Source organism: Pelodiscus sinensis, chromosome 11, assembly GCF_049634645.1.
Source record: "Pelodiscus sinensis isolate JC-2024 chromosome 11, ASM4963464v1, whole genome shotgun sequence".
Classification (NCBI taxonomy): Eukaryota; Metazoa; Chordata; order Testudines; family Trionychidae; genus Pelodiscus; species Pelodiscus sinensis.
The window spans coordinates 39,740,129-39,766,278 of NC_134721.1; the positions used below are offsets into that span (position 1 = coordinate 39,740,129).

The following is a 26,150-nucleotide window of genomic DNA, read 5'->3' on the forward strand; positions in this document are numbered from 1 at the left end:
TGTGACATCTAGCACATCTCTAAGTATTTATGCAAGTCAGAAGGCCTGTTTATATGAGCAAAGTTAAAAATAGCCCCTTTCAGTAGAATACTGTGGTAACTTTTAGATTGGGTTCTAAAACTGTGATTGAAAGTGAGAGTATACTTATTATGTCGTAAGCCCCAAAGAACAAATATTTTGTCCATCCATCTAATACTTTATACCACACTAATGTACTGATTTTCTAAATGGAAACCACTTGTGCATGTGTAGTTTGCACCGCTTGCATATATTGGTTAGCCTCATTCCATGGGTTTATTTTACTTTTGACACCAATGTGGTATACACCAAAACTTCAGTCCTGCAAACACACAGATGCTCAACTTTAAGCATTTGATGCCAATGAACTCTTCACTTGTTTAAAATTAAGAACACGTGTAAGTGATTGCAACATTAGGGCCTAAATTAACAATAGACAGAAATTTGTTATTACAGGAAATTGGCAGATTAGCATGTTTAGTTTTTTTCTATATAATGAAAATTGGGAAATAAAATGTTTCTGTTATTATAGAAAAGTAATAGTAAAGAAAACAAGGGTTTTAGAAACTTGGTATGGATTTAATGTTGTGACTATAGCATTTTAATTTTTTTTCTGATAATTAAAAAATAGATAATGGATCATTCTGTGCTCTTAGCTTTGAGAATTGATAATAGGAAGAATATATTTTTTTGAAATTAGCTTTAGTCATTACATCTGCTGTTAAGACTCTATGCTGTGGAGAAAAATATGGTTAAGAATTACCCCTGTCTTTCCTTATGGAATAGTAGTTGTCTCTAACAAGTGTGTATTTAAGCTGGGTTTATGTTAAGAATAGGCAGATAATTTTTGTTCTCCATAAAAATTAAACTGATAAGAGGCATGGGGGGGGGGGGAGGGAGAGGAGGAAACCGTGCTAGACTCATAATCTCTTGTATGTGTAGATTCCCTTCTATTAGATATACAGTATAGTAGGCTATTATAATCTAAAAATATAGCTGGTAATTAGTAATAGTAACTGGCTAACCTTTCTTTAAAAAAAGTCTCAAATACTGAAAGCTGTATAGTCCTGTTGAAAGCAAACTTTTGTTACCACTGTTTTGAATCAGGCAACCAGGAATAATATTAATGATTATTCCTCACAAATTTGTATCTATAGGAATATATAGAACTAAGGAAACAGTTGAAAACTCAACATAGGTAATCTTGTTATTTTAAAGTTGGAGGTAGTCTTTTTACTTCTTAATAGATATTTAGTAAGACTACACTGGGTAATATGCTCTCAATGTGCTACAAGATAAAAATAATTCCTTAAGCAGACTTAGCAGGGATGTTAAAAATTAACAACATTTCTTGTATGAGGCAAATATTTATTCTGTACAAACACATTCACTAACTTTTTTTCTTCTATTGTTTCAGTATCTGTGTCTGAGATGCCTTCACCATTATCTGTGCCTCACACAAGTCTAACTTGTCCTGACCTTGGAATTTCACCTCCTCCACTTTATGTTTCTCAAATCACCAAAGAGAAAACTAAATGGAAAGGAAAATACAAAAGCAAAAAATTAAATAAAGATGACATTAGTTATCCGTGCAACTTCAGGTGAGTGAGGAAAGATCTCTTAATTATCTATGAAATGCTAAGTTGGCTTATGTTGGTCAGTGTAGAATCCAGTGGGACAAAAATAAGTATCTAACCTGCAAATTGCTTGGGTATCAAAGTTATTCAAGGAATCGAACAATTGTTTTTCAACAACTTTTGCATTGCTAATAAACATCCAAAATTTCCTTTCTTATTCTGTACTGGTCTTATGTATCCTAGGAAAGGATTAGGAATTAGTTTGACAAATTTTCAAATACTTTCACTGGGTTGCCAAGAGCTAAATGAGTATTTTACTACTAGCACCCAGTGTCTGCTCCAGCTATAATACAAGCAATCTCTGACTAAAAGTGAACATCAGCTTTTCATTTAGCTTTCAAAGTGCTTCACCACAGAGTGATGGGTGATTATGAAACTGCTGTTAAATAATGTACACATGATACAGCAGTTAGGCATCTGTATGGGGCCATGGTGTAAAGGCAACAGGCCAAAAAAAATCTGAAGTTCAACAAGGACAAGTGCAGAGTCCTGCACTTGGGACAGAAGAATCCCAAGCATTGTTACAGGCTGGGGACTGAATGGCTAAGTAGCAGTTCTGCAGAAAAGGACCTGGGGATTGCAGTGGCTGAGAAGCTGGATATAAGTCAACAGTGTGCCCTTGTAGCCAAGAAGGCTAATGGCATGTTGTTGTTGTTGTTGTTGTTGTTGTTCGTCCATCGTATTCGAAGAGGACCTTGACATCTAACGGGTTGTGGACTGTCCACGGTGTGTCCGCAAATGGCTGATAAGGCCGATACAGGCACGGAATGTTCTGCCACATGTCGGGCAGACATGTGTGGGCACCACTGTTGCAGCTTCTGCAACTCTGGCTTTACGGAGTGCTTGCTTCTCTTGTGCTATGGTTGTCCTTCTGGCTTCAGATGTTTGACAGCCTTGGTAGATCAGCGTGTGCCATGTTGATCGGTCTTGTGCCAGGGTCTCCCAGGAGGTGGTGTCAATATCCAGGGACTTGAGAGAGGCTTTAAGCGTATCTTTGTATCGCTTCTTTTGTCCCCCGTGCGATCGCTTCCTTTGAAACAGCTCACCATAGAAGAGCTGTTCAGGGATGCGATGATCTGGCATCCTTGCAACATGGCCTGCCCAGCGTGTCTGAGCTTTCATCAGCAGGGTGTAAACTGACGGCAGACCTGCTCTAGAAAGGACTTCTGTGTCTGGCACCTTATCCTGCCACCGGATCCTCAGAAGTCTGCGGAGGCAAATCGTGTGGAAGTGGTTCAGTTGCCTAGCGTGCCTCCTGTATACAGTCCAAGTCTCACTGGCATACATCAGGGTAGTTAACACTACTGCTCGATAGACTTTAAGCTTTGTAGTAAGGCTTATTCCACGGCGGTCCCACACTTTGGTCAGCAGTCTGCCGAATGCAGAGCTTGTCTTGGCGACTCTGCAGTTGACCTCGATGTCAATTGTCACTGAGCGGGAGAGGGTGCTGCCAAGATATGTAAATTGGTCCACTGCTTGCAGCTTTTGTCCCTTCACTGTGATGGTGGGAACTTGATGTTGAGCTTTCGGAGCTGGCTGGTGCATCACTTCAGTTTTCTTTGTGTTGATGAGAAGGCCGAAGTTGTCGCATGCTGCTGCGAATTTGTCCATGCTGACTTGCATTTCCTGCTCTGATCCAGCATTCAGGGAGCAGTCATCTGCAAAAAGGAGATCTCGTAGCACAGTCTCCTTTATCTTGGTGACAGCCTGGAGTCTTCGCAGGTTAAACATATTAGGGTGCATTAGGAGGAGCATTGCCAGCAGATCCAGAGATGTCATTATTCCCCTTTATTTGGCTCTGAGGCCACATCTGGAGTATTGTGTCCAGTTCTGGGCCCCCTGCTATAGAAAGGATGTGGATGCATTGGAGAGGGTCCAGCAGAAGGCGACCAAAATGATTAGGGGGCTGGAGCACATGACCTATGAGGAGAGACTGAGGGATTTGGGTTTTAGTTCACAGGAGAGAAGAGTGGGGGGGGGGGGGGGGATTTGATAGCAGCCTTCAACTTCCTGAAGGCAGGTTCCAAAGAGGATGGAGACAGGTTGTTCTCAGTAGTGACACATGGCAGAACAAGGAACAATGGTCTCGTTACAGTGGGGGAGGTCTAGGTTGGCTATTAGGAAAAACTGTTTCACTAGGAGGGTGGTGAAGCACTGGAATAGGTTACCTAGGGAAGTAGTGGAGTCTCCATCCCTAGAGGTTTTTAAGTCCTGGCTTGACAGAGCCCTGGCTGGGTTGATTTAGTTGGGATTGGTCCTGCCTTGGGCAGGGGGCTGGACTTGATGACCTCCTGAGGTCTCTTCCAGTTCTATGATTCTAGCTGAAGAGGGGGGGGGGGGGGAATAGAATTTAGGATTCCTGAACCACAAGGGATGGCCCATCTGAAAATTGGGCCTCTTGGTGGCTTACCAGGTTGGACACCTAGAATCTACAGTTGCTCTTCAAAATCTTGGCCCTGAATTAGTTCTGATTGGACAAGAAGTAATATTTTTCTCAATATAAGGCAAAGTTAACTAGAAGATCAAATGCTACCACTAATACAAATATCTTGCTTTTAGAGATTTTTGCTTAAATCATTGTTAACACTACTTTTTGTACAAGCCCAAAGCTACTGATGTATTAGAGGAATGGTTGAAGTTGGAATACATTAATTTGGTCAAGCTTGTCTCCCTCTCCCCACACACTTATGCAAAATGAATTATCTTTAAAGGCCAATAAATTAGTCTTTCCTCTTCAACTTTTATTGGCTTTAGTTACTTCATATAAACTAAATATGTGGCAAATAACACATCTGACTTCTCACATGAGTCCCATGATACAGTTGTTACTGAGTTCTTGAGCCCTTTTTAAGTTCCGGTTCTCTAATAAGAACCCCCTATAGGGCCAAGACTGACTTAAGAGCTCTTAAGCATCTGTTTCTTCCAAAAGAGAATAGTTACTTGAGCTATAGGCCCTGTATAACTTCTGTGAAACCCCTCCTTGATCTGTGAGGGAGAACAGGGCTGAAGTTACTGTGGCTGTTTTGAATCTTTACAGCATGAGTGGTATGCAACAGTGTGTGAGGACTGGCTTTCCAGAGTATCAAATACCAGAATGCATAAACACCGCAGTACATGAAGTACTGCTATTTAGCCAAGGGTTTTTGTGTGACTCCTGCTATACAAGGCTCCAACAATGGAAAGTGTGAGGAAAGAGAAGGTGGGTCGTGTCAGTTTCCTCTTGGCCAGATGTTTCAAGAGGACATGCCTTAGTTACAACTAGTCAAAGGGAAACCACTAGAGACCCAAGAGCTCCTGACGCTTTTTGAATTGTTCTTTGTTTTTTGATAATGTGCCTAGAACATTACGGGGGTGGGGAGCGAGGAACATATCCATGCATGGGGCATGTGGTGAAGCTTCCATGATCACTTCAAATAAGGTTACCTTCAACATTCTAGAATTTGAGACTGACGTCTAGTATATTTCCAATATGCCTCAAACAAGGTGTATATGGTGGTGATTTGATTTACTTACTACTGTTACTAATCTCGTATCTTATGTATGTGGTGCTCAAATGAACAAATACCTTCTCCCTAGGCATTTGAGCCATTGGGGATGGACTCAGCCAACTGGATTTGCTGTAAGTATTTTCTGTCTTAGCTAACAATAGAACTGTCAAACATAACTGATAATACTTCTGCTTGTGTGGAACAACTTTTGAATCTAGAGTTAATGTTTGTTAACACTTAACGGTTCAATATTGTGATCATTAGTCTTGTATGGAATGGTCTTCAGCACCTGTAAGGAAGCGTGTGTGTGGAAAATGAAATGGAAAGGCCTTTTCTGTCTTGCTGAAAAGTGGCCAAAATGGACTGGCCGATGGGGGGTATATTGTTAAAGAAAGCTAATCCACTTAAGAGCTTTTAACTCTTCTTAGCAACATATATTTTAAAGGTACAAGAAACAGTAGATATCTATTACAAGTTAATGCATAAGACTTCAAAAAGCTTATTTCTCATACCTGGCTTTTAATAAAGATCTCTCGAAGACTGCATAGTCACTTGCACTATTTTATCCACTAATGTTTGACTCCTATGAAGCTACGAATAAATAAAAACTTGCTTCAGCATAAAGCTGCACTTACCTATCTTTAACATGAGTAATAGTGGAATGTGAACAAACTTCATCTACTGAAGGCTTTACACTAAATGCAATACAATTTGTGAACCTGGAGATTAATTGAAAATACTCAGTTTTCAAAGCCTGGTTTTTTAACCAGGGAGCTCCCCAACTTTTCTGTTAATTAGCTTAAATTTTGACTAATTTTCTGGAATCTAAAAAAATTGGTAGTCTGTTTCCAATAGTGTTGCTGAAATTTTCTCCTCACTACACTCCTTCCCTTCCAACCTCAGGAAGGGAAACCCAGATACATTAACCCTGCACTATTTAAGATCAGTGAGTGGAAAAATATCATCTGAAATAAGCTGGTCACGTGACAGCAAAAAAACAAACAAAAAAAAAACAACCTAAATTGACCCTTACCGATTGTCTTGCAGGCTATCTTGAATTCAGATCTGAAGAAGCTATTTGATCAGGCTGGTGTAACAGAAGATCATCTGAAAAACAAGAGAACCTCTGAAAAGATCTTCAAAATGATAGAGAGGAAAGGAGGAATAGAAGCTATACGGAAAGAGGCTCTGAGAGGTGCAAATAAAACTTTGATATAGCTTGAGTAAGCTACTACTTTGCCAATGTTTGAGCATTCACCTCATTACAGTAATACACTGGAATGAAGTAGACTCTACAAGCTTGCCTTGTTACAAAAGCAAGTAAGACATGACTTTGTAGATAAGGCTTGGAGGTGAGGGAAGGTTCGTTCCATGTTAATAGTGATTCTGTTGAGAGGCATTGCTAGTGCACAGGTGGTGCAAGTCTCAACGGTTGGGTTTGAGCTTGGCTAAAATACAAGGGTGCTCACATCTTCAGGTTTTGCTCTGGGCCTCAAGATGCGAGCTAGCTATTGTAAAGATTAATAGCTAGATATCTGACCCTTTCTTTAGGGATGTGAATGGTTAACTGGTAAGCCTCACCCTTAATGGGTGTGGCTTACTGGTTCCAGTTAACTGGTGGGGCTGGAGCAGCTCCCCACTCACTGTGGGCAGAGGGCTGCTCTCACTCTGCAGGGCCCAGTGGGGGAGGGGAGGCATGCCAACCCAGCCAGAGCAACCTCTGATGTTGGCGTGCCTGACCTGGGTGTGCTGCAAGCTGGGGATAGGGGCTGGGTGGCCCCCCTGTGCAGCCCCCCCTTTAATCAGTTCACCAATTAAATGGGATTTTACATCCCTAGTATGTCTCATCCCTGTCCCCTTGCATCATACAACATGGTATGATATAAGTGCCTCGATTCTGCTTCTTTAAGATGTCTGATGTGCTTAAACTTTGCCAAACAAAGGGTAGTTGCTGAGGGATTGGTTGCGTAGAGGAGATCAGTCGGAGAGCTCTGCTCTTAGACATTAAACTTAACTCTCTTTTTCTGCAGCGACATCTTCAAGATCTAGTTCTGCTCTGCTTCATTCTACATCCTCTTCAACTATCAGTCCTAGTATTGAACTTACTTCTAGCTCATCTCAAAGAGCTGATGGACTCAAATCAATTCAACTAGCATCTCCCTCTACATCAAATGCACTGTACCCTCCATGGAATGTCCCTTCAATTGTCATTGCACCGGCACTTCCAGTACTACCTCCCCTGTCTCCTAAGAGGACATCACCAGTGGATCTGCAAAGACAGTCTCTTCATAAAATAAAGACTGAAAAGACCCCAACTACTCTGCATCAAAATGATCTAATGGGTCAGATCAGAAAGGGAATCCAGCTGAAATCGGCAAGTATATATTTTTTAACCAGTACTAATTGATACTAATGAGTTGTGTTTCCCTGGAAGCTGTGTACTTGTGCAGCCACTTAGGAGAAATCATATGCCACCATAGCTATGTTCTGTGTTTCTCTTGCACATTCGCACATGCCTTGGTATACAAATATTTATTCTGCATGTGGATGGAAAAGATCCGAAGGAACATTGCAAATGAGCTTACAGGCTTTTCAGCAATAAGAGAAGCTAAGTGTGATGTATTGATATTAAGTGTGCAGAGGGGAGTATGGAATCTAAGGATGCAATTTAATACTTGGTATAGACCTACATTCCTGTTGTGCTACAGTTAGGAAACTACATGTACATTGCACCATAGACAATCTCAGAATTTTCTTTTGAAAGGGTATCCAGTTTTCTATACCTTGAAAATAAGAATGTGAAAACTGCAAATAAGAAACTAAGCGTAGTATGGCATTTTATTGTGAAGTAGATGAACCCTTCCCCAGTCTTTGCCTCTAAGTGAAACTTGCCATGGAAGGTGTTGAGTAAGGAGAGCAATGACTCCTCAGAACCTGAGTCAATGCAATGACAAGCAGTAAACTGATGTATTGAAAAGGTATCTTAGACAGAAATATAAAGTTAAACAATGAATGTGTTAGATCTCAATTGGCTAACACACAACAAAGGCAATTTTCCCTTTTGATATTCACATCTCCACATCAAATGTTGCAAATGAGAGGTGCCCACCCTGACTTAATGAGCCTTTTTAATAGTGGTCTTACAGTTGACAGAATTTCTTTTGCTGTTTATATACTCACCCCAGATTCTATAATTTCCACTCCAACTCATCTGAGGTAGGTTTTACTCACAAAAGCTCATGACCTACTAAATCTGCCAATTTCTAAGGTGCAACAAAACTCCTTATTTAATTTATAAATTGAAAATTATCAAAAAATGCTTGATGCGGAGTGGGACATTAGTCCCATAGTAGAGAACTGTCCCTAGAGTTAAGCAGTGAATTGTCATGTCCCCTATAGGGTTCTCTTACTTTAAATAACTCATGTTGACCATAAAGAAAAAACAAGGTTCATGCTAGCCAGTCTGTATGAGTACATTAAACAGCCTCTTGAGAAATGGCACATAGAATAGCCTAGGAGGGAATGCTTCCTAGAGACATGCCTCTTTTTCTGCTAAATGCATATATTAGTGATACGTGGACTTGCAATTGGTTACTCTAGAATTTTAGAAGATTAGGGCTCAAACATCGGACTAGACCTTTTCTCACCCTGTTCAAATCAGGACCATCCTCAACTGGATCATTCAGCCATGGCTTAAAAACCACTAAGGATAGAGATTCTACCACCTCCCATTCCAGTGCGTCACCATTCTCCTAGGGTGTGTCTAGACTACATGCCTCCTTCGACGGAGGCATGTAGATTAGCCAGATCGGAAGAGGGAAATGAAGCCGCGATTAAAATAATCGCGGCTTCATTTAAATTTAAATGGCTGCCCCGATCTGCCGATCAGCTGTTTGTCGGCAGATCGGGGCAGTCTGGACGCGATGCGCTGACAAAGAAGCCTTTCTTCATCGGCACAGGTAAACCTGGTTTCACGAGGCTTACCTGTGCCGATGAAGAAAGGCTTCTTTGTCGGCGCGTTGCGTCCAGACTGCCCCGATCTGCCGACAAACAGCTGATCGGCAGATCGGGGCAGCCATTTAAATTTAAATGAAGCCGCGATTATTTTAATCGCGGCTTCATTTCCCTCTTCCGATCTGGCTAATCTACATGCCTCCGTCGAAGGAGGCATGTAGTCTAGACACACCCCTAGTGAAGTAGTTTCTGAATATCCAACCTAGACCTTCCATGTTGCAACTGGAGAGCACTGCTCCTTGTTCTATCACTACTGAAAACAGCCTCTCTCCATCCTCCCTGGAACCCCCTTCAGGTTACTGAAGGCTGTTATCAAATTCCCCCTCACTCTCTCTGCACACTAAATAATCCTAGCTCCCTCAGTCTCTCCTCCTAAGTTGTACCCCAGCCCCCTAATTTTTATCCCATCCCCCTGCTGGGGACTCTAATTCCCCCACATCCTTTCTGTAATGGGGGACCCCAAACTGGATACGGACGGGAGGTCCTAGGCGTCCTAAGCGAACCGTGCAATCGGCACCCCCACCGGCAAACACCTCAGTGATATTGCGCCACCATTTGGCACCCCATTTAGCTTGGTGCCCTAGGAAACCGCCTAGTTCGCCTCTGTGGATGGGCTGCCCCTGGATATGGACAGATGTGGTGTCACTAGTGTTGAATAGAGGGGAATAATCATTTTCCTTGATCTGCTGGCAGTGCTCTTATAATGCAGCCCAATAATCCTTTTTGGCAACAAGGAGACCCTGACTCATATCCAGCTTCTCATCTACTGTAATCCCTGGGTCCTTTCTTAACCAGTTAGTTCCCAGCCTGGAGCAGTGCATGGGATTCTGCTGTCCTAAGTGCAGGACTCTGCTCTTATCTCGTTGAACCTCATCAGATTTCTTCTGACTCAATCCTCAAACGTGTCTAGGTTACTCTGAGCCCTCTGTCTACTCTCTAACATCATCTTCTCCTCCCTTACCCCCATCTTAGTGTCCTCCACAACTTGCTGAGAATGCAATTCGTGCCACCATCTAGATCAGGGCTTGACAAACCCCGGCTAGAGCTACTCGCCAGCCTCGCACCGTGCATGCACCAGACTGGCACTGCGCATGCGTGAAGCGCCGGTGAATGGGGTGCACAGAGCGACTGGTTGAAATCTACTTGCCACGGGCGAGTAGATTCAGTGGTTTGTTTAGCTCTGCAGATGATGAAGATGTTGAACAAAGCCAGTCTCAGGACAGACTCCTGGAGTAATCCGTTTGATGCCAGCTGCCAACTAAACATCAAGTCGTTGATCACTTCCCATTGAATCTGACTAGCTAGCCAGCTTTCTAGTCACCTTCTAATCCATTTATCCAATCAATACTATTTTAATTGGCTGGCAAGAATACTATGTATCAAAGCTTTGCTAAAGTAAAGATATGTCCACTGTTTCCCTCCCCCTTCCCCCCCCCCCCCCCCCCCCGCCCCGCCCCGCCCCGCCAATTTCCACAGACTGTTCTCATCATAGAAGGCAATCAGTATGGTCAGGCATGGCTTCCCCTTAGGGAATCCATATTGACTTACTGATCACCTTCCTCTCCTTGAAAGTGTTTGCAAGTGGATTCCTTGAAGACCTGGTCCATGGTGGTGTGTTTTTTTTTTTTTTTTTTTTTTTTTTTTTTTTTTTTCAGAGATTGAGGCTGAGTAGTTCCCCCAGAGCCCTTTTTTTAAAGATAAGCACCATATTTATTATAATATATGGAAATATACCATCTCATAGAGCTGAAAAGAGTCCTTAGACCTGCTGTGAGGGCAGGAGACTGTACCATTCCTGACAGATTTGCCCCAGATCCCTAAATGGCCCCCCTGAAGGATTGAATTCACAACCCTGGGTTTAGCAGGCTAATGCTCAAACCACTGAGCTATCCTGCCCCCCTAGCGTCAGGGACCTCTCTGATCACCACGAGCTTTCAAAGATCGTGACCAGTGGCTTTGCAATCATGTTTGCCAACTCCCTTGGCACCTTCATATGCATTAGATCTGCCTCACAGAAAAGCTGGACATGCTCAAATCCATCATTTCACCACTAAGGATTGCTCACCTCCTCCATACTGTGCTGCAGTCTAGGAACTGACCGTGTTGAAGTACTTTGGCTTTTTCCACATTGATCCCTACTGAATGGGAAAGAGCCTCACGCTTTCCCTGACGTTGGGTTGGGTTGGTTTGTTTTGGGTTGGGGTGGGTGGGAGGGTTGGTTGGTTGGTTTGACAGACATAACCCTCCTTGTTGTTCTTCACATCTCTTGCTGAGTGGGTAGGCTGACTTACAAAGGCACATTCTGAGTCAGAGGCAGAAGTGAAAAGAATACAGGAGTCCAAACTTCTGTTCTGCTTTGGTCTAAAGTTGAGCTGCACTTCCAAAACTGTTAGTGGAAATCTTGCAAAAGTAGGCTTTCTGCTGGTGCGCCAGGTGACGTTTTAGTCAGTACTCAAGCCCTGTCCACCAAACAGCCTCAGGCTGAAGATGTTTGGCAATGGCTGTACTATGCAGCTTACAGCCACACAGCTGCAGTCCTACAGCTGAGTTGCTCTAAGCTTTCTAGCATGGCACTCGGAGCTGATGGAAGGGAGCTCTCCCCCTGAGCACTAGTAGCATGTCAGTTGGAGAAGCTCTGCCATTGATACAGTGCTGCCTAAACTGGCTCTCAGGTTCATGTCACAGTCCCAGCACTAGTTTCTGAATTGCCATTACAAGCCAAGTACTACCTCCTCTGCAATTAATGCCCCCTCCCCCAGCAATAGAATTACACCAATCTAACAAGCATTATCGTATCTGCTCCATGTGTGTTGTTTTTTTGGGGGGGAGGAGGGTTGTTTTTGGGTTTTTTTGCATACGAAGCTCTTCGTTACATGGGAAAGCTTATGGCACAGCCATGTGTCCTAGGATGCCATGAGGTACCCCTGTCCCTCAGGGCACATGAGACAAGCCAGGTCCCCAAAGCGTTATGCGGCTGTGGGCTTTGCAGGGCTGCAGTCTGGTATGTTAAGTGAGAGACTCTGAAGACTGCTCCCACATTGTAACTGAGCCAGAAGACACTGTGTTGGTGAAGGTGGAATCTTAACCCCCCTCGCCCCATTCTCAGCCAATTTCGGGATTATTAGATCGTGGCTGAATTGTCTTGCCTATTTGTTCTGCTCATGCACACTGATCAAAGTGCTACCGCAGAACTCTTCTGGGCAGCTGGGTGTTTAATGAGCCCACAGACCAGCTACAGGGCGAGTGCACCCGTCACTGGCTAAACTGAACACTTCCTACCAGTTTCCTGAAACTCGAGGGAAATAGTTCATCTTGGAGGGGGCGGGGGAAGAGGTTTCCCTCTTCCCCCTGTATGACCTCAGGTGGCATGGATGCAGACAAGTGTCTCCACCTCTGCGATGGAGTCCTTTGCCCCCAAATACTCCGTGCTTTTGAAATACGCACATTGTGCTCTGAACAGAGGCTTGTCTGTATCCCCTGCCTTGCCTTCTGGGAACTACAGGCACTTAACTCCACTCTTGCTGGAAGGATTTGACTGTCAGCTGTCATGTCTCACCCACAGTCTTGTGGGAAAGACAATTTACCTTCTAGCATGGAGCATGACTGCTCTTCACAGGAAGGAGAAGGAGTGACAGTCTGCATGGATTCCTTTGGCAAAAACCTCCCGAGACAGGCTCTTGAAGCTCGCTGCTAATAATTTACCGACCTGAAATCTGTCAGCAACATTCACTTCACGGTCAAGCATGTGCCTGGGCTGAACAGCCATGTAGCTGATGGTCTCTCGTTCTCTGGAAGCCATGGAAGTGCCAGAGAAGAGGTGGGCAGCATTGAGTCTTGGGTGCTGAAAACAGGCTCTACAGCCAAAGGAGCGTGTGCACCATCCACCTTTTTAGCTTACTCAGTGGCATTTGAGTTTTGGGATGGACGTTGAAGGTTGTCTGGTGCTTCTGGGATAGGCAAGTCCCTAATCTGGGTGGTTCATGGCCTTGCACAGGTAACTGGCTATTTGTGGTGGTCTTACTGAAGGTCACCTACACCCTCTCCTGGGAATTCATGACTCCTAGGATGCAGGAGGATTGAACCTAGGCTGCTGGGGGACAAGCCAGCGTTAAACCAGTGACCTTGCTGATCCTTATGCAATTAATTCAGGTTCTTCCTTGGGTCTGGAGGTGAGGCTGTAGTATTTCTTCAGGGTCAGTAAGTTATTTTCCTAGTGCCAAAGGAGACTTTGGGACCAGCTCTTGAACATGCAGTGGAGAGATGGCACCAATCACAAATGGGTCAAATTGGGGCTGGCTCTTGCTCTGCCCTGCCTTGAGGGTAACCTGTGTCCTGTCAGTACTGCTGGCATATGGGGCTCAGTGGCCACCTGGGGAGGGTTCCCTGCTCCTGCAAGGGGCCTCGGGAAGCGCGGGGCCCAGGGCAGCCGCCCCGCTTGCCTTGCCATAAATCCGCCGCTGGCCATAATCACGACTGGCTTTTCACAATGTCTGCTTTCCCTCCCTTCGTCTCTACTGTAGAAAGTATCTGTGAGTGCCCATAGCTGGGGATATGGGAGCCCAGCATTGTGCACAGGGCTTACAAGAAAGGGAATCTCCCAGCAAAGGGCTTGTCAGGACAAACCAGACATCCTTGTCTATCTAGGATGAACTGGGAATGTGCTATGGGCTTCAATTGATCTGGGAGGCTAATTGGGTTAGTGGACTTCTGACTGACTGGTTCCCTGCTGTGGGGATAGTATGGTTGGGCATTCTAGCCAACAGGGTTGAGTGGACAGTCAACCCAGGAAGCTGGATAAGGCCTAGAGGAAAGCCAGTTTGAAAGGATCAGTATGGCTGGAGTCCTGAGGTATCCGAGGTAGAGAGCAGCCAAGACTTATCATAGGGATGGTTGTTCCTGGATAACTTCAGTTTTGGGTTGGCAGAACTCTTAGGTAAGTATGGAGTGGGGTGGAGGCATCCAAGCTGATGCTGGTGTCTTCTTGTGACCAGTACCCAGGGCAGGAACTCACGGGTGTAGACACAAGGTAACAGCATTCTGAGGGCATGAGTGTTGTCTAACCCCAGGGGCAAATGGGAGCCCCAGGCTGGGGCTGTACTTCTGAAGGACCATCCCACTCGAGTGAGGCGCTGGCTGGGGGATCAAAGTCCCCTCTTGCCACAACCCCTGAAAGCAGGAGGGATGCTAGTGGGCAAGTGTGGGCTCCCAGGGCCCCTTCCAGTGCTGTGATTGCTTCCCTTTGTGGTGGAAGCCCTTCGGAATCGGCAAAGGTCAATGGAGCTTGAGTGCTATACTTCAGCTTTCCACCTGTACTGGAATGCAGTGGAGGAGCCGTGTAACTCTTGGATTAACTGTGCAAAATTGAAACTCTGAATATGGGATGAAGTCTACAATAATTCTATTCATCCTTAAGTGTTGCATACTGCACCAGCCTGTGGACCACACGTGACCGAGCAGGGTTATCTTTGCTCAAGCTGAATGCCTGAAGGCACATTCCTCCCCCTCCATCCTCCTCCTAAGAGTTGTGATTTGCCAAACCCAGCTAATGGGAGCTGCAGGAAGTGATGGGCCACAGGGATATCCTGACCACCACTTCCCACAGCTCCTAGTGGCCAGGAATGATGACCCACGGCCACTGGAAGCTGCATAAGGCTGTGTCTGGGGATGGTCAATGTAAACAAAATACCTCGAGGCCACAAATGGATAACCCCAATGGAATTTCCATCGACTACTCAATCAGTAGATAAGGGGTGGGATGGGGTGCTTGCTCTCTCTGCTGTGCCTCTGCCTTGTAAATGTAGTGAGACCAGGCGGCTCTTACTACCACATTTAAAAGGCAGAAGAACAGCAGGGGCTCAAGCAGTCCCCTCTCGCCTGGGGTTCTGCCTCTCCCTTTGAAATGTAGGCAGTGCAGGGAACCCGGAGCCCAGGGGCTCTTGCTACATTTCAAAGGGAGAGGCCCAGCAGTCAGATGGGCGCAAGTGGGGACTGCTTCAATCCCTGCTCACACTGTTTCCCTGCTATGCTTCTACCCCCATGGACAAGATGCTGGGGGGGAGGGGGAGCTGGCTTTTAAGATGGCTTCCCCCAGCGTGGGCTCCTGCTACTCCCATAGCTGCCGCTCTCTGATAGGGCCAGCATGCGGGAAGCGGGGGAGGAGTGACTAATCGAGTAACTACTTGACTAACCTGATAAGCATATGCTTAATTGGAAGTTGACTAGCGGCTTACATCCCTACTCTGCACCAAGGCAATTGCCACCTAATCCTAGAAGATTGTTGATTATATATTGGCTTTGGGTAGGTTTTTGCATTTAAACATCATGCATCTGTGATGGGTTGTGTTTATGCATCAGTATTTCAGTTTTTAAACTCGACTGTAGACTATGACTGTTTTGACTTTGAAAGAAATAAGTAACCTCACAGTTGTAGGAACAAAACCTAAATTGGTAACATGTGTGAGATGCCCTTTTTTACTTTACTGCTGATGCTTGCTGAGTAGTGTCCAGTGAGCTCTGATGCTCTAGCAGTTACATAGCAAACATGTCTTGGCAGCTACAAGCTTGTTTTGATTCCCTTGTGGCAGAAAAAAATACAAATAAATCCTACTAAGCCTAGTGGCTGGCAACTATCAAAGCTGCTTCCTTGGAAAAAAGCTGGTTCTTGACCTACTCACTCTAGCTAGAGTGCCTGGAGCAACTGCAGCTCCTTTTCAGAGATAAAAGGTTTCTCTGATGATCCAAGCTCTTCACTGTGGTAGACCAATCAGTCTACAAAACTAGGTGGCTTTTCATAAATGCCTTTCCTTCTGGGAGGAATTGTTCCTTCCCATTGAAAAGGCTTTGTAATACCGGGAGGGTCGATAATTTATCTGCAAGCAGATCTGCGTCCCTCTTGTTACCGCTTTCTGCAGCGTTCCCTTGTGAATTGCCTGCACCAGATTCAGGTATGTCCTAAATACAAGTTCTTAGGGGCAAAGTATGAGCCTACTGCTCAAATCCCCCCAAGTGAGTAAAGTGTTTTTTTTTTCCCATCCTGCAGTTAAATTTGGACAAATAGTCTTATCTGTAATAGCTGAGGAAGTTTCATCCCTAACATGAAAAGGGTCAGGGCTGGGTCCTGTGAACTGACTGAGGCTTTACTTAAAGCATCTCTTCCGAATTTCCCAGAGTTTTTTTTAGTGTAAAACTAAATAAACAGGGATTCCAAATGCTCATACTTGCATCATTTTTTGGCCAGGTTTTTTTTTCTGTTAATAGTTTAAAGTAAACATATGCACATAGTATAATTACTTGCTCTGAAAACAACTTGAGTATTCCCACCTCACATCTGGAGATGACTTCCTCATATTAAAGCAAAACTTTCCCTGAAAAAATCATAACAGATTGTTAATTCCTAGGTAAGTTATAGTCTAATAGCCATAAACCTCAATGCTAGTTTATTTATATACTCCTGTGAGGTATCTTTGGCAGAAGCTTGCTTATCTAATTGGGAAGCTCATTCAAATAGTCCTTAGCATAAAGATTTGTTCATGTCTGTGTAGACACTGCCTCGTAACACTAACCTCTTTCATGATAACTGTTAGTAGCACCTATTGCACTGGGTCAGACAAGACAACAAAAGCCAGGAGTTGCAGTGGCTTCTGTTTCAAAGCTTCTCTGGTCTCCTTCAAGGACAGTAACAAAGACTGTCTGTAAAAGGGAGACAGGAGTGAGCACCACATGGTGTTGTGGATGGAAAGTGCAGCCTTGCCAGGTCCTAACCTGGAATTCTGTCTCTTACCAGAGTGTCTATGTTCTTCGTCCAGTGTCCATTTATAGCACAGGACTGCAGATCAGGTTGATGAATGGCTGATGGATTGTAACTGAAGTCCGTGTTCTAAGGCAAGAGTCAAAGACTTAAGTCATTTTCTCACTGCCTATGCTGTGATAAGATAAACAGGCTTGGCATATCTGCATTTACAGTGAAGCTATCCCTCCTCCCTATATTACAAAGCTTTTTGTAGAGCAGGAAACTCCTGGGAGGAGAAACACTACTTAATTTTGTAGACAGATATTCAAAATAGTGAACATGTGGCTTGGAGCATCAAACAAACTATTATCTCTTGAAGAGCTGCAGCTGCTCCAAACACTCCACCTAAACTTAGTTTCCTTCCTTCTGCCCTTGTGTGGCTATTCGGAATATATTCAGTCCTTCTAGGTGGCCTTCTAAATGCATATATCTGAAGCTGTACTGAAATCATGGAGTAGCGAGGCAGAACTAGTTCTTCCACTATTGACCTGAAATAGCCAAAGAAGGGAATAAGTTATTGGCTAATACCAGACTGGCTTGAAATATGGTACCTGGTTTCTAGCTGTAACACTCTCCAAAGTTAATGCAGAGTTGAACTAAACAGATTTAATTCCTTTTGGCGAACTAGTTCATCCTGAAAACATATTGAATCTTCAGTAAATACATTCTTGCCCCACTTTGTAACTAGTAACTTCGTATTTCTGATCATGGTAGTTCCATCACTACAGTAAGAGCTTCGTTATACAAATCAAAATGATCACTCCTGTTAATCTATTTAAACAGGTGACTCCAACATCACCGCAGTCACCCAGTGACGGAGGAATAGTAGCTGCTCTTAGGGATGTTATTCAGAAGAGACATAAGGACCTTTACTCTTCAGGTATGCTTATAAAATATTTTCTCTTTGCTTAGAAAGCTTGTTTTATGCATCTCTTGTTAAATTAGGGAACTTTACCAACATTTATTGGTATAATTGAATGAACCACCAGTGTGCTCAGCCAAACTTGTTTAAAACCCTTTCAGCTTGGTTCTAGAAAAGTTTGTCTCAATTTATTCTGGATCTCTGAGAGGTGAGCATGGATTTGGACCATTACTTGTAGACTAGAATTTAATACAAAGCTTAAAATCTTAGTCTAGTATCTCTTACAGAGGAAACTTCATGAACTGGTGAGTAAAACTGGAGTAAATGCAAAAATACCTTAGACTTCGCTCTGAATTACTTATTGCTGGAATGACACTGAGAGATGATGATAGCTTGCGTGTTTATAAGGAAAGTGGTCAAAACAAACTATCAACCAAGTACAGGCAAAGGAAAAAGGGGTGCAACAGAAAAGCAATTAATTATCTGTACCAGATTAATATTTCTGTTTTAAGACTATATAGGTAGCTTGCTTAATGATAGCTGAGTCTCTTTAGGACTTGCTCATCACTGTAAACCAAAACTCCTGGTTGCCCTAGCCAGGCTGAGAATGTTGTAGTAGCAGCAGCAAAGTTACTAATGAATTTACCCCAATTACTATCTTTCACCCCAGCTGCTCCTGGAGGGGGAAGGGGTTGGTAGGCTATTTGGACCATCTAGTATAATGCCTGCAATCACACTTGTATTCAGGTTTAATTGTTCTACTTATTTATACCCAAAAGTTAGAACTAGTTAAATATTGTTCTCCCCCGCCACCCGCAGCCTATCTTACATCTATGCAGTAATCACAACTTTATCATAACAGTTTAGAATTTTTTTCAAATCTCCCATACTGATAATTTTTCCCCTGCATTTGCCCTTCATATAATAATGGGGCTGTGCAGATTGGTAGGTAGGAGGAGAGATTAAGTCCTTAATCTCAGTATTTTTTTTTTTTTTTAATTTTTGGGAATGCAGCAATGTTGCAAGTATTAGTCTGATTTATAGAAGGGAAACATGCATGTGCCTTTTCGGATTCAAAACAAATTGAGCTACTGCTTTTGACCTGAAAATAGACTCTTTGTAGAAAGGCCTCTAAGGCTGTGTCTAGACTGCATCTCTTTTCCAGAAAAGGGAAGCAAATTAGACACATCGCAATTGCAAATGAAGCGGGGATTTAAATCCCCCTGCTTCATTTGCATAAAAATGGCTGCCACTTTTTTCCAGCTCTGAGCTTTGCCGTAAAAAAGCGCCAGTCTAGATGCGGATCTTTCGGAAAATAAAGCCTTTTCTGAAAGATCTTATTCCTTATTTTATTTTCCGAAAGATCCGCGTCTAGACTGGCGCATTTTTCTGGCAAAGCTCCGAGCTGGAAAAAAGCGGCAGCCATTTTTATGCAAATGAAGCAGGAGGATTTAAATCCCTGCTTCAATTGCAATTGCGATGTGTTTAATTTGCTTCCCTTTTCTGGAAAAGGGATGCAGTCTGGACACAGCCTAAGGGTATATTTACACTGCATGCTTATTTAGAAATAGCATGTCTACACTGCAGGGAAGTCTAAGGCAGGTTTCCCTAATATAGATGTGCTATCTTGCTTTAGAGCCCCAGGAAGCACAGGGGAGGAATAACTTAGAATGGCCCTGCTGAGGGGCTATTTCAAAATAGCAGCAGTGGAGCATCTACATGCACCATATTTCAGAATAAGTGTTATTCCTAATAGAACAAGGTTTACGGATTTCAGAATTATTTCAAAACAATGGAATGGCTGTGCAGATGTTCACATGGTTATTTAGAAATAACTATCTTGAAATAACGGTGAAATGTAGATGAACCCTAAGTTAGTATCCCAATTTGTGTCTTCTTACCCTCCTCCTTCCCTGCCTTTTGGATTGGTAACTTGATACTGTGATAGCTTACTCCCTTAATTCTATGGAATGCCACTCTTTGATGTGACTTTCAGGCTGACTTGCAGGAAGAATCTTCTGGAGATAAACTTGAAACCCTTAAAGTCCTAAAGACCCTACATCACTCAAATCACTAAGTTTTATAAGTAGTTACTAAATGAGGAGGTATAAACTCTAATTTGAGTTGAGAGAGCTATGGGGAAAAATATGCCTGTCTTGTATTGTCCGCAAGCTAATCATCAAGCACTCTTAAGTGTGTGTCTACACACACATCGTGTGTGTCTACACTCCAAGCCTTTATTTCAAAATGTCAAGCTGGATGACTTCTTACTCCTCGTAAAATGAGGGTTACCATGAGTTGGATTAAGGTAAATCGGAGTGTTCTTCCTTCAACTTCCTGTGTTGATAGCTGAAGTCCAAACACCACCAAAAGCTGAAATAAGCTATGTCAATTGTGTAGCTTAAGTTGAATAGCTTATTCCAACTTTAGCCCTGTTGTGTAGATGTGCTCTTAATGAAGCTGATAAGAGGTTTTTTAGAACTTGCTTGCCTTGTATGGGACAGCAATACATTCTACAACTGATTTTTGCAGGTGAGGAGACTGAGTCAGAGAATGAAGAATGGAAAGACTGAAAGGTTACATTTCCTTGAGATGTAAGAAAATCCCAAGCAAACATGGGCACCCCCCCCCCCCCCATCTCCTCCAAGTGGAGAGTGCAAGTTTTTTTCCCATTCGGTTACTTTTGTGTAAATACATCTAACATTTTGAGATTTTTTTTCCCCCCCTCGGGATTTTAAACCACTAGCTTTCAAATGTGCTAGTATGGTGTGTTAAATAAATAATCTTTTTTTAAAGTGCTTTATTTTACTACATGATTAAAACAATACAGAAAACTCCATTGGAAAACAAACCCTTAAATTATTTACTTCAAATATTTATACTTCAACAGATGACTTTAGATACGTAAAATTAGTCATGAGCATCCATGCAATAGTTCTGTTTTGTTTGTTTTGTTTTAAAAGGCACGGGGGAGGGAAACTTTTCACTTAAACTTTTAAGGACTATTTTCTGCTTCCATTGAAGTAAATGTGCTTTCCACAGTCTTCAATGGATTGGAGGCAGAATTTGGCTCCAAATTATAGCAAAATACTCAGTAAGCTGTTGAACACTAATCTTAAAATACCTGGGATCTTCAATACTCAACTTCCTCTAGCTAACATGTTGTCCAGGACTGAAAATGAAGTTGACATTATAGTCATTTTACCCCTGCCCACCTGTTAAACTAAACACTCAAATAAGGCTGGATGTTGACATTCTGAGGTCCATACCATTAAAAATACTCCTTTTAGAAGAAAGGACATTAAGCTCTCAAGTTAAGATATTCAGTCTCAAAGACAACTAGAAGTCTTGTGGCACCTCCAGAGTCTAATGTATTTTGTGACTGATGCTAATAAATCTTAGAACTGAAAGGGACTTCAAGAGGTCATCAAGTCAAGTCCCCTGCCATCATGGCAGGACAAAGCACCATCTAAATCATCCCTGATAGAGCTTTCAAACCTGCTCCTGAATATCTCCAATGATGGAGATTCCACAACCTCCCTAGGCAACTTAGTCCAGTGTTTAACCAACCTGACTGTTAGGAACCTTTTCATAATGTCCAACTTAAACCTCTTTTGCTGCAACTTAGATAATAAGACACAAAGCAGAGATCAAGGAGAACAATTTTTCTCCTTTCTCCTTGTAACACCTTTTTAGGTACATAAACTGTTATCCTGTCCCTCTGTCTTCCCTTTTCCAGACTAAACAAAGTCATTTTTTTCAGACTTCCCTTGTAGGTCATATTTTCTGGACCTTTAATAATTTTTTTGGTCTTCTCTGGACATTCTCCAATTTCACCACATTTCTTGAAATGGTGCCCAGAACTGGACACAATACTCCAGTTGAGGCCTAATTAACACAGAGTAGAGCAGAAAAATTACTTCTCGTGTCTTTCTCACAACACTACTGTTAATGCATCCCAGAATCATACTTGCTTTGTTTGCAGCAGTGTCACACTGACTCACATTTAGCTTGTGGTCCACTTAGACCCTTAGATCTTTCTGCAGTGCTCGTTCCTATACAGTCACTTCCCATTCTGTGTGGCAACTGATTGTTCCTTCCTAAGTGGAGTACTTCGCATTTGTCCTTATTAAACTTCATCCTATTTACTTCAGACCATAAAAAGTGGAAACTAGGTCAAATTACAAAGGATGAAAATAAGCAAATAACAAAAGATGGGCAAGATTAGAAAGATGAAGGCACAAAATGAGCTCAATCTAGCTAGAGACATAAAAGGTAACAAGAAAATATTCTACAAATACAAGCAAGAAGACCAAGGACAGGATAGGCCCATTGCTCAATGAAGGGGGAAACAATAAGGCTATGTCTATACTGCAGGCTTCTTGCGCAAGAAGCCTTTTACGCAAGTGTTTTTGCATAGAAACTTCTTGTGCAAGAGAACGTCCATGCCTCAAAGCGCATCGCAAAAGTGATGTGCTTTTGCACAAGAGAGCATCCACACTGCATGGATGCTCTGATGGCCATTCGCAGAATGGCCATCAGAGCACCTGTGCTTTTCTCCAGTTGCTTTTTTGTGCAATAGCTATAACACAAGAGTTATGCCTCATAGGAGGTTTACCTACACTGGCAAAAGCCCTCCATTCTGCTGTTTTACTGCTGATTTACTTGTGCAAAAGCATATTTGAGGTGTGGACGCGCCACAGGTTTTTGCGTGAAAATGGCCATTTTTGTGCAAAAACCTTGCAGTGTAGACGTAGCCAAACGGAAGATGTGGAAATGGCAGAATTACTTAACGATTTCTTTGTTTCAGCCTTCACCAAGAAAGTTGGTAGCGATTGGATGCCTAGGATAGTGAATGCTAGTGGAAATAGGTTCAGAAGTTAAATAGGAAAAGAACAAGTTAAAAATTGCTAGATTTCTGTAATGGGGGGGGGGGGGGGGGAGGGAGAGGGGACAGGGAGGCAGAATTGGAGTAAGTCCTGTAGAACAAAAATGATTAAGGGGCTGGGGCACATGACCGAGGATTTGGGCTTGTTTAGACTGCAGAAGAGGAGTGGGTGGGTGGGAATTTAATACAGGCAGTCCCCGGGTTACGTACAAGATAGGGACTGTAGGTTTGTTCTTAAGTTGAATCTGTATGTAAGTCGGAACTGGCGTCCAGATTCAGCCGCTGCTGAAACTGATCAGCGGCTAATTCCAGGAAGCCCGGGGCAGGGGCTTCCTGTAGTCAGTCACTGGTCAGTTTCAGCAGCGGCTGACTTGGGGACGCCTGGGGCAGAGCAGCTGGGGTGCTGCTGGGTTGGTCCAGTAGCGCCGTCGCTCCTCGGCGCTATTGGACCAACCCAGCAGCACCCAAGCTGCTCTGCCCCAGGCGTCCTGATTCAGCCGCTGCTGAAACTGACCAGCAGTGGCTGAATCAGGATGCCTGGGGCAGAACAGCTGGGGTGCTGCCCGGTTGGTCCAGTAGCGCCCAGAGCGGCGCTACGGGACCAACTGGCAGCGCCCCAGCTGCTGTACCACAGGTGTCCGGAGCAAAGCCACGCAGCACAGGGGCAGCGGGACAGCCCAGACGCGCCGTGGCTGTCCTGCTGCCCTCGGGCTCCGTGGCTTTGCTCTGCTTTGCTCCCCGTCCCCCTGGTCTGCAGACCAGGGGGACGGGGAGCAAAGCGGCGGAACACGCGGGCAGCGGACAGCCCAGACGCGTCTGGGCTGTCAGCTGGCCGGGCGCTCCGCGGCTTGGCTCTGCTTTGCCCCCTCCTCCCCCGCGTCCCCCTGGTCTGCAGACCAGGGGGACGGGGGGGGGGGGGGAGGGCAAAGCAGAGCCAAGCCGCGGAGCGCCCGGCCAGCTGACAGCCCAGACGCGTCCGGGCTGTCCGCTGATCGCGTGCTCCGCGGCTTGGCTCTGCTTTGCGCCCCCCTCCCCCGCGTCCCCCTGGTCTGCAGACCAGGGGGGCGGGGGGGGGGGGGCAAAGCAGAGCAAAGCAGAGCCAAGCCTCGGAGCGCGTGGGGAGCGGACAGCCCTGTCCGCTGCCCACGTGTTCCGCCGCTTTGCTTCCTCTCCCTGGTCTGCTGGAGACCAGGGAGAGGAACGGCCCCGTTCGTAACTGCGGATCCGACATAAGTCGGATCCGCGTAACTCGGGGACTGCCTGTAGTAGCCTTCAACTTCCTGAAGGGAGGTTCCAAAGAGGATGGAGAGAGGCTGTTTGCAGTGGTGACAGAACAGGGAGCAATTGATCTCAAGTTGCAGTGGGGGAGATCTAAGTTTTTCCTAATATCCAACCATTTCACCAGGAGGGTGGTGAAGCACTGGAATGGGTTATCTAGGGAGGGGATGGAATCTCCATTCCTAAAGGTTTTTAAATCCCAGCTTGACAAAGCCCTGGTTGGGATGATTAAGTTGGGGTTGGGACTGCTTTGGGCAGGGGATTGGACTGTGACCTCCTGAGGTCTCTTCCAGCCCTAGGATCTGAGAGGACAGGGGGTCTGCAGGGCCTTGTATATGCTGCCTTGGAGATGCCACTTAAGCAGGCTCTACAGCTAGGTATTGCTAGGATAAAAGCTTTCGATAATCATATGTGCTGTGCATGCACATTTATTGGGATGGATATGAGCAATGCATCTCAAAGAAACTGTTATGAGAAGTAGGTAACTTTTTTGGCAGTGAGATTTAAGTTATGGGGTTTTTAAATTTTGGGTATACATTTAATTTGAGACTCTTATGTTTTTAAATAGTTTCCATGGCACTTGCAGGCACTTTCCTTTTAATTTCTATTGAGGTAGCATCTTTGTTTTTATATATTTCCTCTTTCTGAAATTATTACTATGATGAACTTCTTTGGTATTTCTCCCCATCCCCAGGGATGATAAATTTGATTATTATGGGCACTAGTACTGAATGTTTTTGGAACAGACCCTATGCTCCACTTAAGATGTGGCAATTCTTGATTTAATCTTGTTGGTTCCTGGACCAACTGCCCCCAGAAACAGCCATTTATGATGTCTTATAGATGTTCTCTGCAGCCCAGCCAATGGTGATAGCTGAAATCCCTTTATTAATTTTGAGTCTTCTATTTTAATAGCCTCTTTAATTTCTAGGAGTATTTCACAATCACCATCAGCATTTTAGTCAGCTGACTGGTAGTATATTTCCACTACTACGTTCTTATTTTAGAAAGTACCCCTTTAAAAAAAAAAAAAAGTATCCCAGTACCTACAGTTTTCAGACACACAATTTACAACTTTTTTTTTCTACCATTGCAATGCATTTGTTTAAACAACTTAATCGTAGGTAGGTGAGTGATGAAATTTTTGGGTGTCAAGTACAAAATAATCACTGTAAAACAAATTCGGTTTTCTCCAAATTTCAGTAGTGTTGATGTACCCCCCCCCCAGATTTCTCTCTAGCACCCCTAAGGGTACATGTACCACTGGTTGAGAAACACTAGACTACCTGATATGCATATGTTTATTGGGTAGTCAAGTGACTACTCAACTAGTTGCTTCCATCCCCTTGCTGTCTCTGAGGCAGCAGAGGGGATGGACAGGAGCCAGTGTTGGGGGGGGGGGGGAGAGCTAGCTTAAAAGCCATCCCCCCCAGCACTATCTGCACAGGGGAGGAAGAGGCATGTGTCTGAGACCGGGCATGAGCTGAGACAGCTGATTCCTGGCTCACGCCCAGTCCTCTGCTGCTGTTCCTCTGCCTTTTAAATGCAGTAAGAGCCAGGTGGCTGTTACTATGTTTAAAAGTTAGAACCGCAGTGGGGTTACGTCCCAGGGCTGGGAGCTAACCCCGCTATGGCTCTGCAGTTTCCCCTCCTTATAGACTAATTGAGTAGCTGATGGAAATTCACTGACTACTTGATTAGCTGATTAAACAAAATTTAACATCCCTACTTCAAGCATGGAATTTCTATCTATGGAGATTCTGTGGTACAAGGATTCATTTAAGATTTTTAACAGGGCTCTTGATTATCATAGTTAGCTCATGCAACTAACTCTAATCAAATTTAAAAAACTCAATCACACTTTTAATCACACTTGTGTAACAGAATGCCTATTGGAATTTATTAAATATTTTGGATTTTTTCCTCTTTCAAATGTGTACAACACAGAATGCAAATTGTACAGTCCTCATTGTGTTGTAATAAAAAAACTTGCACTGTAAAATGTTTAACAGGATAGTATTTTTCAGCTCACCTCCTACAAGTATGTTGGTGAAATCTCTTCATAAAAGTGCAATTTGCAAATGTGGTGGTGGTTTTTTGTGGGGAAGGAGGGTTTTGGGTGTGACAACTGCAATGAGAAACCAAACAATGTAAGACTTTAGATCCTACATTCCTA

At 43.9% G+C, this 26,150-nt stretch overlaps 1 protein-coding gene across 2 annotated transcripts; it reads left to right on the top strand.

Moving 5' to 3' along the window:
• The first annotated feature begins 474 nt into the window (after window positions 1-474).
• Window positions 475-20,608, top strand: LOC142831022 (uncharacterized). Of its 2 annotated transcripts, none has more exons than XM_075939752.1 (7): window positions 475-589; window positions 1,436-1,619; window positions 5,232-5,274; window positions 6,191-6,338; window positions 7,174-7,517; window positions 17,730-17,826; window positions 20,341-20,608. In XM_075939752.1, the coding sequence occupies exons 2-7, from the start codon at window positions 1,450-1,452 to the stop codon at window positions 20,379-20,381; spliced, it is 843 nt and encodes a 280-aa protein (XP_075795867.1). In that variant the 5' UTR covers window positions 475-589; window positions 1,436-1,449; the 3' UTR covers window positions 20,382-20,608. The 2 variants fall into 2 exon arrangements, with proteins under 2 accessions (XP_075795867.1, XP_075795868.1); XM_075939753.1 differs by lacking the exon at window positions 475-589 and adding an exon at window positions 695-820.
• The last annotated feature ends 5,542 nt before the right edge of the window (window positions 20,609-26,150 follow it).